Raw genomic sequence first — 19,244 nt, forward strand, 5'->3', positions numbered from 1 at the left:
TTGAGGTAATCTTTGAACATGCAAAAAACATACTAATATGCGCTGTCTATAGACCACCTGATCAGAATGATTTCTTTGAGCTGTTTGATGAGAGCTTAGCAAAGGTGGACGGTACTGAGTATCACATTTTGGGCGACTGGAATGTGGATGTTTTGCGTAAAGAAGCACCCATGTTCAAGTCCTTTGATGGGTTATGCAATCAATACAGCCTCACTCAGCTTGTCACAGTACCCACCAGGGTGACAGAGCACTCTCAAACCCTCATAGATCTCGTCGTAACCACTGACAAGTCCAAAGTCACCGCTAGCGGGGCTATTGTATGCGGTCTTAGTGATCATTATATGATCTACCCGAAAAATTCACAAACCCAAGGCTAGTGGCCACAGAACTGTCGTTGCTAGAAGCCTGAAGAACTACTCCAGTGAGGTTTTAATCTCAAACTAGCGGGTGTAGACTTTTCCCCAGAGCTGCAGTGTACAGATGTCGAAGAAGCATGGTGTGGTTTTAAAACCAAATTGACCAATGCTCTAGACGACGTGGCCCCCTTGAATACCACCAGGGTTAAAGCCCGCCAAGAGCCATGGTATAATTCAGATATTGCAGAATCAGCTAAACTCAGAGACAAAAAATACGATGAAAAAAGGAAAGTGCTGCAAAAAGCTCAGTAAAAAATTCAACCCTGGCCTCAAAATCCACGTTGAGCATCTTACTGCTCAATGCAAGAAACTTAGAAACCAGACAACCGCCCTAGTTAGATCCGCCAAAAAAAACTACATCGACGACAAAATCGATGAATACAAAAACAAACCACGAGACCTATGGAAGTTGCTTAACAACCAATTAGGCTTAAAATCAAAAACCATATGCCACAACATAAACATCAAAACGGACGCCGCTCTCATTTCTGACAAAGGTGAAGTGGCTACCCATCTTAACAAAACCTTTACCACCACAGCCCGTTCACTGGTCGAAAGACTGGTCGCCCCATCTGGGCTGTATGGTGAAGAATTTGTTAAAAAAATCTACAAAAAACTGGGCGTCAGAAAAGACAGCTTTAAACTTTCCACAGTGACAACTGATGAAGTGTTTAAAAAATTGAGCGCCCTACCTCAACACAAGGCCACTGGCCTTGATAAAATCCCAGCTAGATTTCTCAGAGATTCAGCCGCCACCATTGCTCCAATCATTACCCACATAATTAACCTTTCCATCGAACAGGGTCATGTCCCCCAGGACTTCAAACTAGCAAAAGTAACCCCCCTGCACAAAAAAGGTAGCAAACTAGACCCTGGAAACTACCGCCCCGTTTCCATTCTTAGCTCCATATCCAAAGTCATGGAGAAAATAGTCTACGAACAGATTGCAAGATATCTCGATGAGAATAATCTGATTTACGAGTTCCAATCTGGATTCAGAAAATCCCATTCCACTGACACATGCCTTCTCTATTTGACTGACCAAATCAAACGCGAAGCGGATCAGGGCAAATATAGTGGCATGGTCATGATGGACCTCCAGAAGGCATTTGACACCGTGGATCATGCTATTCTGATTGAGAAACTAAAAGCCATCGGTCTTGACAGCGCAGCAGTGAGCTGGATGCAATCTTACCTGGTGGGGAGGGAACAGGTGGTGGAGATTAACGGAACCCTGTCCCCCCCCCTCCCAGTAAGCTGTGGTGTTCCTCAAGGTAGCATACTGGGACCTCTGTTGTTCCTAATATACGTGAACGACATGGCATCTGCTTGCGACTGCAACCTGTTCCTGTTCGCGGATGACTCGGCTCTCCTAGTCTCGGGCAAGGACCACTTGCAGGTTGAAAAGACACTTAACTCTGAACTGAGTAAGATCTGCACATGGCTTAACGACAACAAATTATCAATTCACCTGGGAAAAACCGAGTCCATCCTCTTTGGATCAAATCATAACCTCAAAAAGGTAGATGACTTCACAATCAAAGTGGGTGACAAGGTCATAACACGAAAAAACGAAATCTCTTACTTAGGATGTATCCTTGAAGCTAATCTTTCCAGCGAAAAGATGACTTCAAAAGTAATAAAAAAAATCAACCAACGAACTCGTTTCCTACAGAGGATCGCCCCAATGGTCAACTTCAACACACTGAAGACCATAGCTGGTGCAATAATCCAGCCCCTCTTTGACTACGGAGTCCACGTATGGTATCGTGACGCCCCACAAGCCCTTAAAACTAAACTCCAAACAGCCCAAAATAAACTAATTAGGGTCCTGCTTAACCTTCCCTATCAGACTCACCTCACCGCTACTCACCAGTTAAGAGTGGGGTGGCTCAGAGTAGATGACAGAGTACAGCAACTTGCAATGGGCCTGGTGTACAAGATACACTACACCACTATGATACCCAAGTACCTGTCAAAATACTTTATAAACGTTAAGGATGTCCATAATTACAACACCAGAGGCAGTGCCACAGATCACGTTCAACCCAGAGTCAACTCAAAGAAAGGGTCGAACTCGTTCTTCTGCTATACCACAAAAATGTGGAATGCCTTACCGAAGGCCATAAAGGAGTGTGGATCACTAGCATCCTTTAAAATTGCCCTGAAAAACCACTTACAGGCAGCAGCCGTTCGCAACTGGTAAAAAGCCTAGCCCAACCCTACCCTCCCTGCCCCTTCCTTGTATATACTTGTATACTTGTATATTCCTTGTATATACTTACTGTTTGTTTAGACTTACTGTATATTCCTTGTATATACTTACTGTTTGTTTAGATTTACTGTTTTCTTTTCTTTTTTTTTCCCCCTTTTTCTTTACATATCTACTGCATAGTACTGTGTTCTATTTGTCTGTCATTCAATGTTATATGAGATACTTAAATGGTTTCCTGTTGAAATAAGCTTAGTCTTTTCATGGATCTCCTTTTAGTAGACCTTGTACCAGTGAACTGTAAACATGACTGACATAAGACTTGAAACACCATTCATGCCCCGACGATTTTAGAGAGAATGAACGTCTTTTTGCTGTCAAACAATAGTAAAGAAACCCATTTTGAACAATAAGCGCGTTTAGCCCATGACAATATTGTGCTACTGTAGACCTTTCTGTAAAGCAACTTTGGGTACTTAGAAGCGCTGTGTATAAAGATGAGCTATTGTGGTGATGATTATCATCTTTTTCTTATGTGGGCTGCGGGGCGGGCAGGGTCGTTGAACCCGGACAAGACGGAGCTACTCTTCTTCCCAGCTAAGTCTTGCCCCATGCAAGATCTCACTATTTCCATAGATAATGCATTTGTGACTTCAGTTCCTACTGCTAGAAACCTTGGTGTGGTCCTGGACAGCCAGCTATCATTCAAGGCACACATTGCATCAGTCACCCGGTCATGTAGGTTCACACTCTATAACATCCGTAAAATCAGACCCTTCCTCACCCAGGAGGCAGCCCAGCTCCTCATTCAGACATCTGTCATATCAAAGCTTGACTATTGTAACTCTCTCCTCACTGGTCTCCCGGCATGTGCACTTAAACCTCTCCAACTGATCCAAAATGCCGCGGCACGACTGGTCTTCAACCAGCCTAAGTTCTCTCCCCTTCTCCGCAGCCTCCACTGGCTCCCGGTTGCGGCCCGCACTGAATACAAAACACTGATGCTGACCTTCAAAGCAGCCAAAGGTATGGCTCCTCCATACCTCCAGAAGCTGATCAACCCCTACACCCCCACCCGGTCACTTAGATCAGCCAACACAGGGATGCTGACAGAACCCTCGCTCAAAACTCCAGGGCAAAAATCCACTCGTCCGAGACAGTTTGCCCTCCTGGCCCCCAAGTTGTGGAATAAACTCCCTGTCGCACTTAGAACAACGGACTCACTCGCTAGCTTTCGCCGTGGACTGAAGACTCACCTTTTCAGACTCCACCTAAACCCTTAGCACTACAGATAAAGAATCAATGAATACATGAAGCTAGTTAGCATTTGTTTTTGTTTTTTAGGTTTTTTCAGAACTTTGATTATATTGTGTTTTTTCTAGATAGATAGCCATTTGCATTTGTTATATTGTTGATGATGTACTGACATATTATCTTGTTTATTATTGTGATGTTATCTGCTTATTGTAAGTCGCTTTGGATTAAAAGCGTCTGCTAAATGCCTAAACTGTCGTTCATTTGTATATTGTTCTGCGGGGCGGGTTAGGTTCCGTGCGAGCTGTGGGAGGTGTGGGTTATGAAAAAACCTGATCTGCGCATCACTACTTTGTTGACACTCACATTAGCTGCTCGAGTGTGAAAGTTCAAAGGTTAGTGAGTAATGAAGCTATAGGCAGAGGCGTTACGCAGCCTTACAAGCCTTCATGTGTGGACGCAACCTGACAGAGAGAGAGAGGGAGAGAGAGAGACATAGACAGACAGTGGAGAGAGAGAGAGGGGTTGGTGTCAGCAGCAGAGCTAGTATTTCATCAACAATCCTCTGAGTCAAACTTTAATGAGATCCGCTCCGCTGTGCCGGTACCAGGTTTTACACACATGCACACGCACGCGCGCGCACACACACACACACACACACACACACACACACACACACACACACACACACACACACACACACACACACACACACACACACACACACACACACACACACACACACACACACACACACACACACACACACACACACACACACACAGCGGGGAACGTTGGCTCACAGCTCATTTCCAGTAAAAGAGATTTGAGCGGAGGAGTATTATGTCATAGTACTCCACGTGAATATGCAAATCTTTCCCGCTAAGACACAGTATGTCATCATACTTGATGTTTAACCACTTGCACCACCAACCGAGGGACATATATTGATTTAAAGATTTGAAACACATACATTATTCACAATTAATGATATTTGAATTGTACAATCAAAATGTATTTTTAATATGAGACACGGCACATCTTGTCTCCGTCCGTCCGTGTACGCTTTTTTATGGTCTATGGGTTTGCCGCTCTGACATCACTGTGATGTCAGAGGAACCACACTAACAGAATCCCTTTTTTATGCCCAAATATCCCTGATGCCCATATCTAAAAGGACTTCATATGGGAATGCCCATATATGGAGGCCACATCGACCACACTAACAGAATCCATAAGACAGCCCATATCTGTGTGGCTGATTCTACAGACAGGGAACTCCATATATGGGCATAAAAGGGATGGTATGTATGATGTCACATGTCATAGACATCATAGGACTTTCAACTAACGAGCATGTTTGAGCTCTCACAGCATATCTCCATGTGGATCTCCATATATGGGTACCAGGGGTCTCCATTTAAGGGTAACTGGTGCGATATACATCACTGGACAGATGGCCAATTATGGCGCGACCTCGCCCTTTAGGGCGGGGTCGCATGTCGCCCTTAGTTGTATTACTGGTTGTATTACTTATATTTGTAACTTAAGCATGAGTAAATATGATTTGGGACATGGCATTTAGCTTACTTCTACTCAAACTAGGGCATTAACGACTTGTGATTTTTGCAAGTCGACTCGACTCAGTAAAAAGTTGAGTTGAAGTCGACTTTATCGTTTGATGAAGTCATCACATCACACACAACCCCCCAATTATTTTGGGGGGGTCCCCAGATAATTAACTTAATGTGAAACATTGTTTTCTCACTCAACAGTAAACAAACCAACATAAAGTTTAAGTGTATAGAGGGTATCTGCACATTTATAAAGTGACAATTTAAGGACCTTTTAATACTTCTAAAATGACAAATTAAACATTGGCCAAATTGTCAGATATAGAGGCAGAAATTGTGAAAATAGCCGATTTACATGCTCACAGCGCCTCGCGTTGCAGATTTTTTTTTTTTTCGACTTTCTCTGGTGGGAGTCGACTTGTGTAATGAAGTCGACTGTGTCGACTTGACGACTTTTTCGTTAATGCCCCAACTCAAACCAAAGTGATTCTTTTTCAATTTAATTCACCCTTACTGTATACATTTTTGGTGGAGAACCTTTTACATTCTAGGATAAGCTTTTTGGAATTCATATTTTTGCTTATTTTACAAGACATGCTGTATTAATGTGTGTGATGATGGGGACACACCTGGCACAGAGTACTAGGAACGACCCACGCATCTCTGTTTACATTTATGTCAAATCAATCATTCAATCAGTCAATCAAAGTCAGTCTGTCAGTCACTCACAGGCTGCTGGGAACACACACACAACACGCACGCGCGCACGCACGCACGCACGCACGCACGCACGCACGCACGCACGCACGCACGCACGCACGCACGCACGCACGCACGCACGCACGCACCCACGCACGCACGCACGCACACGCACACGCACGCACGCACGCACGCACGCACACGCACACGCACACGCACGCGCACGCGCGCACACACACACACAATGGATATCTTTCACACCATCAGACGTAATCTAAGAATAGATAAAAGAAAGGACAGTTATTTTATAACACTGACCGTGCGCGCACGCGCGCACACACGCAAGTGCATGTACATGAACACACACACACACACACACACACACACACACACACACACACACACACACACACACACACACACACACACACACACACACACACACACACACACACACACACACACACACACACACACACACACACAATAACGCATCTCTGGCAGGTAAGTTACACGTCTATTTCTCAAATTCTACTATACTAGATCCAAACACGCACACGCACACGCACGCACGCACACGCGCACGCGCACACGCACACACACACACACACACACACACACACACACACACACTGTTTGAAGGCATACATTGCCTTATATGGTCATTTTAACTTCTCTGAGTCGCAGGCTTCAAAGTACCTTCTCATTTCCTGTCAGCAGGCTCCGGAAAGTATTAGAGTATGTTACTCAGGTAGCGTACTTTAACCCAATTTCAATTCAATTATCCCACTGTTTCCCAAACAGCGGGTCGGGACCCATTTGTGGGTCACATGTGAACACATTGTTATGGTCTTGGGAGGGGTTCCAGGGGGTCCCTGGCTAAAGTAGTTAAGGTATCATCACATTTTCCCCCAGCGCAAGAATATATTTTATTTGGGGCGGCATAGCTCAGGGGTACAGAAACCGTTATTAGAGCATGAAGGGTTCCCGAAGGGTTCCCAGTTCGAATCCGGGCTCCCCCTGAGTTAATGTTGAAGGGTCCTTGGGCAAGACTCTGAACCCCACATTGCTCCCGGTGAGCTGGTTTGTGCCTTGCATGGTTTCCTCCGCCACCGGTGTATGAATGTGTGCGTGAATGGGTGAATGTAATGCACAATCTCTGTAAAGCGCTTTGGATCAAAAGCGCTATATAAATGCACCATTTACCTTTTTTTTTTTTTTTTAAGCGAACATTTCAATGTGGGGGTCCTTGACATGAAAAGGTTTGAGAACCACTGCCTCAGAGTGAGCGGGAACGCTACAGTATATTCCGTCGTAGGCTTCCCTTGGCGTTCCCTAAATGCATTCAGGTCTCCATCCGGAATCAATGGGGGTACATTTATTGTAATAAAATTATTGTCTTAGATATTAGTGAACTCAAGTCTCCATGGCATGAGTAATCAATAGAAAAAAAGAAATTTGAGGGGTGAACCACTCCTTTAATATTACCAGAAGCACCTGAAGAGCTATGGCCTTAAACAACCTTTACAGGTCTGAGAGCGCAAAAATAGTTCCCTAACTCACGGTGAGGTCCTATCACTGCGCCTCTGTGCCTCTGAAACCAGGGGGCACACTGATTGGTCCAGATCAACCAATCAGTGAACAGGGTGATGGGGAGATGTCTGAAGGTAAAAACAGGAGAGATGTCTAGGTCCGCGGTGATAGCTCTTCACCGTGGCTAATTGGGATGGGTATCATTCACCTTTGAATCGATACAATACCTTTTTCGATACCTGGGAATCAATACAATACCCTTTTCGATACCATTTTCGATACTTTTTATTTAAGTTTAACTTCAACACGGAAAGAGTGGTAACTCGCTGCTGCGGTAGAGCAGAGGTGATGATGATGATCACACAGTGTGGCGGAGCGGAGAGTATAGACGTTGGATAATCATCATAATAATAAACATTATAGGCTATTGTCGGCTATTTTCCACAGTAACGAGTGCAGCCTACTAAAGCAGTCATTAAACTCTCAGTAGCCCAACTGTTACAGATGCGACCGGCGAGGGGTGCGTTCCAGAGTATCGAAACGAGGTATCGTTCGTTTTTACGTGAACCGATACCCAATAGTATCGACGTCATGCGATCGATACCATTAAAAGTATCGCAGACGATACCCATCCCTAGCGGCTAATGACGTAATGTTGTAGTTTTCTGACTTTAAAAGACTACACCGTGGTGATGGCTTATCACCGCAGACTGTACTATGATAGGGCCATGAGAGACACTCAGTAATTGAGTCTCATGATCAAAATGATAACATTACAATGTTATGTGAAGAACAAAAGAACAGAACTGGACACATACACCGTCCATACTCCATATACGGGCACGTTGATGACCCCAGAACCTTGGTGATGCTAGAACTGTATATGTAGGGACAGTGCTTATACTGTAAATAAATGGTGCATTTATACACTGCCTTTATCTGAGGCGCTTTACAATGTTTGTGCATTATGTAACCATTGCATTAACACCAAACACCAAACCGAGACTCTGCAAATCCATCCTCGGCACCCAACAGAAAACAACAAACAACATGCTTGCAGGGCAGAATTAGGACGATACCCACTCATTATTAAAGTAAAAAAGAGAGCGCTTAGATTCTATAATCACCTAAAAGAAAGCAACCCAGACACGCTTCTAGGCCTGTCACAATCATTACATAATCATCTGATCGCTATTATTTTGTCATAATCGTCATAATTATTTCCCTTTCGAAAAATATTTGTATATTTTCAAGCATTTAAAAAAATAGTCAACATAGCAGATCTAGAAGCTCACAACGCATCGCCCATGTGTTGTGAATAGGCTATTTCCATTAACAATGTTCTTTTAAGTATAAAGTTATCAAATATGTCAGTAATTTCTTTGTATAGGTTATGTGTCATATCTACCATGTGCAACTTCAAAGCCTACGAGCCAAACTAGAAATGTAATTGTCGACGACAAAAACACAATTAAATTGTTAATCGCAATTATTTGATTGATAATTAATCTTCATGTAAAATGTCATAATCATGACAGCCCTACACGCTCCATAACATAACCCTCAACCATAGTGAAAACCTACAGGGATGCCCTCTCAGTCAGCTGGCCCAGGGACTCTGGGCACAAACAGAAGCACAACTACCAAACGGAAAACCCTTTGGACTAAACCAGATTATAAGAAAACAAAAAGAAAGCTACCTAACATACTGGAAAGAGACAACCCAAAACCAAAGTAAATGGAAAGCTATCTAGCACTTAAAAGAGAATATACACAGCGGCAGAATATCTGAGCACAGTAAACAACCCAAAACTTAGGAAAGCCTTGACTAGGTACAGACTCAGCAAACGCAGCCTTGCAATAGAGAAAGGCCGCCACAGACAGACCCCACTCCCAAGGGAAGATACAGTAGGCTATGCACCCACTGCACACAAAATGTGGTAGAAACAGAGCTACACTTTCTAACCACCAGCCCACTGTACCAAGACATCAGAGACACATACTTCCCACAGATTACACACACCCAAAGTGAGTTTGAAAACATGACCAATGATGAAACAACTCCCATACCTACTGGGAGAAATACAACAATGTGTGAACACAGCAGCAAGATGTGTGAACTGTTGTGATAAAAGAAGGCTAGAGAATGGAATACAACCACCCTAAGGACTACAAATACAACCACCCTAAGGACTACAAATACAACCACCCTAAGGACTACAAATACAACCACCATAAGGACTACAAATACAACCACCCTAAGGACTACAAATACAACCACCCTAAGGACTACAAATACAACCACCCTAAGGACTACAAATACAACCACCCTAAGGACTACAAACCATTGAGTGAACTCTAGACCCACTGCGCATACAGTAGGAAACAGAGCTGCTACCTTTAAATGCATTTTAAAACAGATTTTCTTCCATACACCGATGGCAGAGGAAACCATGCAAGGCACCAACCTGCTCATCAGGAGCAGTTAGGGGTAGGGATGGAGATGGAAACAAGGCTCCACTACAAACTCGATATGTATTGATTACCTGGTATCAATAAGCTTTGGTTTATCAAGCATGTTATCGAGCATAGCGGCCCATGATGTCATGTTTAAACAATCAAGACAAGAGGCCATCAAGAAATCATTACAGTACTATTATAATGGGTGCATTCGGAAAACCCGCACTGGGTGTGTGCTCAGTGTAGTGAGTGCAGTGGGTGTGACGTTGTACAGTGCGTTCAGTGTGGCTTATTTACGAACGACCAGTTAAAAGGCAGCTGTGCGCTTTTTCACTCTGAACTCTGAAGGTAAACTTTCTGAAAAGCAGCAGTTGCTAACGTAACGTTGATATTGAAAGGAGATGTAATTCCTAAAATTGGCATACCTGTTGTTAGTTTACAAGTTGATGTGTGTGAAACTATCAAGCCCAAACGACCAACGAAGCTTCAAATGCTGCATTTTGCGGTCATTTCCTCCATTGTTCACAGCTGAGAAGCGCTCGAGACATGGCCATAAAAACCAACCAATGAAAACACCACACTGACGCACCACACCGTCAAACCCCATCTTCTGAGTAGGTTCGGTCAGTGCGTGCACTCAACACACCGGTGCGCCGCGCAATGGATTTCCGAACGACAACGCACCAAGTGCACCGAATAAACAAATGACAACATGGCACACCAGTGCGTTGAGTGCGCATTTCCGAACGCACCCTACATAAAGCCATTGCCAACACTTAATGCACACTAATGAATGTTTGTTTTAATGATATTTAATGATATTATTTGTTACTTTTGTCACTTGTCATCTTCATGGATAGTGTTCAGCCACAAACTCACAGTCACAACAACTGTCCAATAAAAAGATTTCAGTTCTGTTCAGAATTTTGTCTTTCCACAAAATATTAGAAAACGCTCAACAGTGGACTGGATAAAAGCCCGGCTCAAATAAGCAGGATCGATAAGGTGCTCATCATCAATAAAACTTAACAAGCTCCATCCCTAGTTAGGGGTTCAGAGTCTTGCTCAAGAACTCTTCCACACTAACTCTGGGGGAGCCGACAGGGATCGAACCCGGAACCTGGCGGGTCTCTGTCCGTCCGCTCTACCCCCTGACCACAGCAGTGTATCTAGTGTAACTGTAGACTCAGCTGCTGGTGGTCTGGTGGTCGTTCAATGAAAGAGCTTTTAATGATTTACATTAAATGCTCTTTTATTGAACGACCGCGACAATCGTACACACACACCAGTGATGTGGTTACACTGTTTTACTGGCCGCTCACGCACACACGCACACGCACACACAAAACGAATCAGTTACGTTTATTGATTTGACCTCCAAATGCAAACCACTACAGACAACAAAGAGACAAACAGAACTGTTTTGTATAAATCTGTGCCACCGTGCCTTTTTCTCCACCAAACTGTTAAAAAAAGGATTCAATCAATAACAATATAATCTACCGATCAATCAACCGAGGTCACGGTTGTCCACAGCAGGGGTTCCCAAACCTTTTTGGCTCAGGGCACCCCATAAATATTGCGAGGCGTTGTGTGCTTGTAGATCGGCTGTTCTCACTAGTTTTGTGCGACAGTCTTGTATGATGAAGCAGGGCCTTGCTTTACCAAAAGACGTACACATTTGAAACTTGGAGATACAAGGTTTCTGCCCGACAGTGATTATGTTGCGAGAAAGATATCCATTTTGGTTAGAAGTGACTGAAAATAACTTTGTACTTCCAAGTATAAAATGATATAAAATATTCAAGTGTCCAAATAAAATCCAAATATTATCAAATGATCTCGCGGCACCCCTGGACTGCCGCCTTGGCACCCCAGGGTGCCCCGTCACCCCTGGACTGCCGTCACGGCACCCCAGGATGCCCCGTCACCCCTGGACTGCCGTCTTGGCACCCCAGGGTGCCCCGTCACCCCTGGACTGCCGTCACGGCACCCCAGGGTGCCCCGTCACCCCTGGACTGCCGTCTTGGCACCCCAGGGTGCCCCGTCACCCACTTTGAAAACCCCTGGTCCACAGCACCATGACTCACCGTTTGCTTAGGCCATACATGGGCAACTGGCGGCCCGGGGGCCACATGCGGCCCCCACCTTCACTTAATGCGGCCCACAGGTTAATACCAGAATACTGATATATTATTGATTTCAGCTGTTACAATTCCAAACATGACCTGCTTTAATTCCGTCAGTCTATATTAATGAGTAATGACTAGTATAGTAGTATTAAAATGTATTTTTTATGTTCAATGTATTTGTATTTAGGTTCATAAAGTTAACATGAGTATATAACTAAATGCGTTTGAAATTAAATCAAAATGTTACATTTCAGAATTCCAATAAAAAAATAACAAAAAAATAATTCAGTATTCCAATTCAAAAGAAGCAAAAATAGCCGATCTACAAGCTCAAAACGCATCGCAGCGTGATGCGTTTTGAGCTTGTAGATCTGCTATTTTTGCTTCTTTTGTATCAGATACTAGAGTGACAAAGTAGGAAGTAGCAATATGCAATGTGGCCCTCTGGAGTGAAGGTAGAAATATAGTGGCCCTCGCCATCATCAAAGTTGCCCACCCCTGGCTTAGGCTAAGAGAAGTGAGGGCGTCAACCGTGTCCCATCAGCACCATCAGTACAAGGCAAGGTAACAGTGACAGTGTCGACTAGGGATGAGATGACGCGATGACACTATTAGCGTTTATCGTGATAAAAAACACTCACGGTAATCGTATCGTGGAGATTTACTTTACCGTGACAACGTCCTCCGTCATGCACTGGGATCAATTCACCTTTTATTTGCCAAGTTGCCTGCATATCTGGTACCACTTAAACCAGCTATAATTTGCAAAACTGACCAGGAAATAACTTACTTGATACAGTCTTCTTTTTTTACTTTAAAAATTGCCGATCTACAAGCTCACAACGCGTCGCGTTGGGACGCGTTGTGAGCTTGTAGATCAGCAATTTTCTGGCAATAATATCGTAAATCACAATTTATTTTTGGCACAATAATCGTGACATGAAAAATTCATATTGTCCCATCCCTAGAGTCAACTGTGTATGGGAAATCTCACTCTTTCGAACGACCGTCATTTGGACAAAGGAGCGTCGGGAGGGGTTAGCGACTCACCTCCCAGAGGTTAGGGTTAGGGTAAGGGTTCAAGTTGGGTGTCGAAAAGATGACACGTAGTAACAGCGAAATGCTCCCAACTGTGTAATCAGCAACATCAGTACAAGGCAGAGGAAAGTGACAGTGTCAACTAGGGCTGGGCGATATGGTGATAATTATCGTTGAGACGATACGTCTCCACGATACGCCTTTTCAGAAGTATCGTATATATCGTGATACACTGAGGGAGCCTTGTAAAAGAAATCCTGTTTAATCGTTAATACAGAGATTCATTGCAGAATTCAATTTAAACCTGCATTTTGGTCTAAATCAGTAGTTCTCAAACTTTAAAATGTCAAGGTCTCCACTTAACTCTGACAGTATACAAATGAAACCAAATGGACCCTTACGGGTCCATTTGGTTTCATTTGTATACTGTCAGAGTTACATGTAAAGTTCAATTTAGACCTCCCAAAAGGAACCCAGAGAGTCTAGTTTTTGTCAAGTAACTTGAAAATTAACCATAAAAACCAATGTGAAAAAGAATTGTGATAAAATCGTGTATCGTGATACAGCTTGGGAAAATATCATGATATTGTATTTTTCCATATCGCCCACCCCTAGTGTCAACCGTGTAATGAGCACAGTGGAAGAAGGCTGTTCGACGGTTCGAGGCTCCATAGAGCAGAGAGGTCCACTGGTAGCCTCGCAACAGCCAGACTCTCCCAGGGGAGAGTCTGGGAGTTGTCCATAGACAACGCATTACGCGATGACGTAGTTACTCACTTTGACTGACAGGTCCAGTCAGTAGCCACCAGCGCATCAAAACATCCTCCTTGGGGCGCCCGCTGACCTGGTGGTCAAGGCGCATACCACATACTAGGCTATGATGCCTGCTGGCGTCGCCGGTTCGATTCCCGATCCGGACGACCTTTGCCACATGTCATTCCCCATCTCTCTCCCCATTTCCTGTCAGTCTACTGTCCTATCAATAAAGGCATAAAAAAGCCCAAAAACAAATCTTAAAAAAAAAAAAAAAAAAAAAAAACATCCTCGGCAGAACAGCAAATACGTCTTTTACAAAAGTGCAAACTGTTGTTCGTTTTTAAGTTATGAGATGCCGTTGATTTCAGATAAAACTTCGCGTAATGCAGCTTTTGTTTGTGATTTGTGAACTCGCGTCGGACATGGGGTGCGCCATGTTTGTTTACAAAATGCGAGAGCTGTAGCAGCCGCTCGACCAATCAGGAGCGGTGTGAGGCGGGTCGCTCCAAATGCAGCCATTTGATTGGAAATCAGAACGCAAGTTCTCATAAGGAGACTCTATGGGAGGACCACCAGACCGAGAAAGGAAGCACAATGGTGATGACGTACTGTAGCTCGGGATGGCCTGCGAGGCTAGTCCACTGCTGCATTCTGGGGAATTTGATTCACCTCAAGTTCAGACGGTGCACGACACGCCGCCGACAAAACACAAAGAAATAAACAAGGCTGGTCAAAACGAAGTTAGGAACATAGGACATAACTAGAACTGCACTCTGTTGAGGTTGAGGTGCCAACTTGCGCCTCACGCACAAGCAGGCCACACATGGCCTACTTGTGCGCAAGCAGAGCGCACAGCGAGGTGTGCACTGCTGCTGACCTCATTGGATGTCAATGAAAACGTTACCAAGAACGCTCTGATATACCAAAGTTCTGCTGACATCACCAGGAATGCTGGTCCCCCATTGGCTGTTAATGATGAGACACCGACATACATACATCCCAGCCATTTCAGGGCTACGGTCTTCAAAAAAGGGCGACACGACACCTACATACATACCCAGTCGATTACAGTACTTGCACGCGTTGCTTGCACAAGTAGTAAGGAATAAACATTTGGAAGCTAGTATACACTTTAGAGAAGCAACCAATCAGGAACATGCCAACAGGCCATGCCCTCCATGAAGGCCTTGGCAGCTCTAGATCTGTGAGCTTGTAGATCTGCTATTCTCTCAGTGCCCTAAAAAGTGTGTCTACTCTAAAGTCTAAAAAGAAAAGAAAAAACACAGCGGTAAAAACTTATTTGGTCCATCTGTTACTCCTGAAGGTCCAAAAACAACTTGTGAGTTTCTATAACAACCTCAACAGTCGTGCCTTCAGTTATGGCATGGAAAGGGGGGCATTTGCATTTATTTCACTCAAAACGTGGGTGCGGCAACGTTGTCAGAGACACCTTAGAGGAGGCTCAACAAGGTGTGGAAGCTCAGTACAGCATAACGTACCAACACCAAGCTGAGACGGGACCAGAGCTGTGTCCTGTCTACCCTGCTACATCTAAAACAGGGGTTTTCAAAGTGGGTGACGGGGCACCCTGGGGTGCCGTGACGGCAGTCCAGGGGTGACGCGAGATCATTTGACAACATTTGGAATTTAATTTATCGTGATATCATCCTCTGTCATGCACTGGGATCAATTCACCTTTTATTTGCCAAGCTACATATCTGGTACCATTTAAACCCTCAGGTCAAACAGACCTGGAAATAATGTACTTGATACAGTCTTTATTTTCCACTCTCCATACATATCTCTTTGCCAAATAATAGCTGATCTACACAAGCATCAGTCTAAACACAATATAATATCTAAATAATATTCTGTAAAGTGAACTACAGAAACCATAGGAGCAAGTCAACAATCTCAATGACATTCTATCTAACATTATGTTCTAAACATCGGGGCCAAGTAAACAAACCTGCAGTATACAAGTCTCTCTCTCTCTCTCTCTCTCTCTCTCTCTCTCTCTCTCTCTCTCTCTCTCTCTCTCTCTCTCTCTCTCTCTCTCTCTCTCTCTCTCTCTCTCTCTCTCTCTCTCTGCCTCTCTCTCTGCCTCTCTCGTCATGCTGTGTTGTGTGCAATCGGTGTGTGTGTGCGCGCGTGCGTGTGTGTGTTGAGTGTTTGCTATGCTATGCTGCTAGTGTTTGTGTGTGCGGTGTGCAGACCACACAATTCCCACAAAATACAGGAATCCCCCGCTGCACGTGCGCGCGCGCACACACACACACACACACACACACACACACACACACACACACACACACACACACACACACACACACACACACACACACACACACACACACACACACACACAGCTATAGCTAGAGATATAGAGATATTGACGAAAGAGCATGTGGTAAAATGGGACAGATAGACATACTACAGATATAGATATGCAGGCTATATAGATAAGTATTAGATATATTTATATCATCCAGCTAAGATGTGACATCATCATCATACCCAGAAGTTATGCAGGCCAGGAAGTTGGAACGCCTACTGAGTGGCAAAAAACGACTTTCTGGCCTTGACAGCCCATACATCCACACAGAAAAGTCCTATCTGATTGCATTAAACACTGTTAAATTCACATTGCCACTCGATTTGCCACTCACTCACTTTATGCATGTGCATACCCTCTATACTATAGGAATGGGACGATAATCGTTATTATCGTTTATCGTGATTAAAAAACACTCACAATAATCATATCGTGGAGATTTAAGTTTGTCATGAAATTGTCCTCCGTCACGCACTGGGATCAATTCACCTTATTTGCAGAGCTGCATATCCAGTACCATTTAAACCCTCTAATTGGTCAAACGGAGCTGGAAATAACGTAGTTGATACAGTCTTTTTTTTTCATCCCATCCCTAATAAAATACAGAGATGTATCAAAAGGATCTCAATGTAAACAAGCCATGTGCTTTCCTGAGCTTATCCTTTTAGTTGACCTTGACCCAGTGGGGCCCTCTCTATGTTCCCCACTCTCCCCACTCCCCCAAAAAATGTTCCCTGCACAACCAAAAAAAGGATCCATGTTGCCCACCCGAAAAAAGATATCCCAACTCAAATGCAGGAAATGGTGGGACATCTGGGCACTAAGAACAGGTGCCCACTCGTCCAGTTGTCCAGGTGCCCACATGTCCCTAGTGCCCAGATGTCCAGGTGCCCACTCGTCCATATTCCCACATGTCCCAGTGCCCAGTTGTCCAGGTGCCCACTCGTCCAGGTGCCCATAACTAAAACATGGTGCCCAGATGTCCCTAGTGCCCCCCGTCCAACCAGTATTTGTAATTTCTCTCCATCATGTTCCGTTGTGTGTATTTAGAGTTGTTATTAATCATTTGAAATGAATGTTTCCTGCATTTTTGGATGAACGGGAAACAACCTTTTTTGTGGGGGAGTGGGGAACATATAGAACCTTTTTTTGTGGGGGTAAGTAGGGAACATAGGTACCACTACCTGGGGAACATAGGTACCACTACCAGTGATGAAACTGTACCCTTTCCTATGCAAGCTTCTAATAAATAGCCTATCAATCAATCAATCAATCAATCAATCAATCAATCAATCAATCAATCAATCAATCCAGCAGGTAATGTGACTGAAATGCAAACATGATCCGCTTTAAATATTCAGTCTATAAGAGCACAGTAGCTTAATGACCAGTACATTAAAATGTTATTTTTTTATGTCCAAAAAGACCAAAATATGTCCAATGTATTTACTTTAGTTGTATTTTCAAATTATCATATAAGGCCTACATGCATTTGAAATAAACTAAAATGTTAATAGTTTTCAGTATTCCAATTAAAAAAATAGCAGATCTACAAGCTCAAAAGGCTTCGCACAGCAGACACGTTTTGAGCTTGTAGATCTGGTATTTTGGCTATTTTTGACTGTATATATGCAATGTGGCCCTCTGGCGTGAGTGTGGAAATATAGCTGGCCCTCTGCATCATCACAGTATTTACATCATAATACAGATATGTCATCATATTATCACCCAGCACAGCAGGTAAACACTAAAACGGTGACATACTGTCTTCTTACCGATATGAGGTCTGTTTCCTGAAGGCCAGTCCCCTCCTCAACCTCTCTTCCAGGCTGTGAGGCTCCATCATCTCCCCGGGCAGAGAGCTGTAAGTCCCCCCGCCGCCCAGGCCTCCTTCCCCGGGCAGAGAGCTATAGGTTCCCCCGTTGCCCAGGTCTCTCTCCCCGGGCAGGGAGCAGACGGTGTCCCCGCCGCCCATGGAGCCTCCCTCCTCCCCGGCCTCCCCCTCTCCTCCCCCCGCCGCTCCGAGTCCCAGCGCCGCTAAGCGGCCGCCGCTGGCCTCCTCCTCCTCCTCCTGCTGCTCCCCGGCCCGCAGGGGGTCCATGCCGGCCGGACCCCCTTCCCTCCTCCTCCGTGTCCGTGATAGACCGCCTCTCCTATCGCTATCCCACCCCCGGTTTTCCCCTCCCTGTCCCCGGCTTGAGAGAGCTCCACAGCCCGCCTCTTCTGTCACTGTCCCCGGCTAGAGTGAGCTAAAACACCGCGGTCCTCCCTTCACTGTCCCCGGCTATAGAGAGCTTAAACACGCCGCCTCTTCTATCACTGTCCCCGGCTAGAGAGAGCTGGCCACCCCGCCTCTCCCTTCACTATCTCCGGCTAGAAAGAGCTCCACACCCCGCCTCTCCTCTCACTGTCCCCGGCTACAGAGGGCACACACACCCCCGGTCTTCCCTTCACTGTCCCCGGCAACACGGGGCCGCTGCTGCCCGCTGCGGAGGAAAAAAAAACGCTCCAGCCAGGAGGAAGAGGAGCGGGTCGAGCGACCAGACCGTGGCCGCCGTGGAAGCTCCGACCACCGGAGAGAAGGTGCTCGGTGTGGCCGCTGTAGAGGAGGCTGTTGTGAGCGAGGGTTGTTTTAATGTTTTTCATTTAATCCACCGTGAAGGTTGTTCCAGAGCGGGGGGAGGACCTGGCAGAGGGTGGAGGTTGTATCCGCCGTAGAGGCTCTTTCCCCCGGGCAGAGGGTGGGTGTTTGATCCGCTCGTGGCTGCTCTCCCTCGGCCAGCCTGATCAGCCTGACAGCCTCCTCCTGTTCTGCTGGATGGATGATGGAGGGGG

General features: G+C 45.0%; 1 protein-coding gene across 1 annotated transcript in view; it reads right to left on the minus strand.

The window, feature by feature from the left end:
- The window catches only part of dgki (diacylglycerol kinase, iota), a gene marked incomplete at both ends in the record, with an annotated part of 153,944 nt that extends 135,560 nt beyond the window's left edge, over positions 1-18,384 (minus strand). Inside the window, one exon of the mRNA XM_080753901.1 lies at positions 18,185-18,384. Within this exon, the coding sequence (XP_080610027.1) occupies positions 18,185-18,384 (200 nt within the window). The remainder of the gene's footprint in view (positions 1-18,184) is intronic.
- Positions 18,385-19,244: the final 860 nt, after the last annotated feature.

This window comes from Nannobrachium achirus (genome assembly GCF_963921795.1).
Source record: "Nannobrachium achirus genome assembly, chromosome: 23".
Taxonomy (NCBI): Eukaryota; Metazoa; Chordata; class Actinopteri; order Myctophiformes; family Myctophidae; genus Nannobrachium; species Nannobrachium achirus.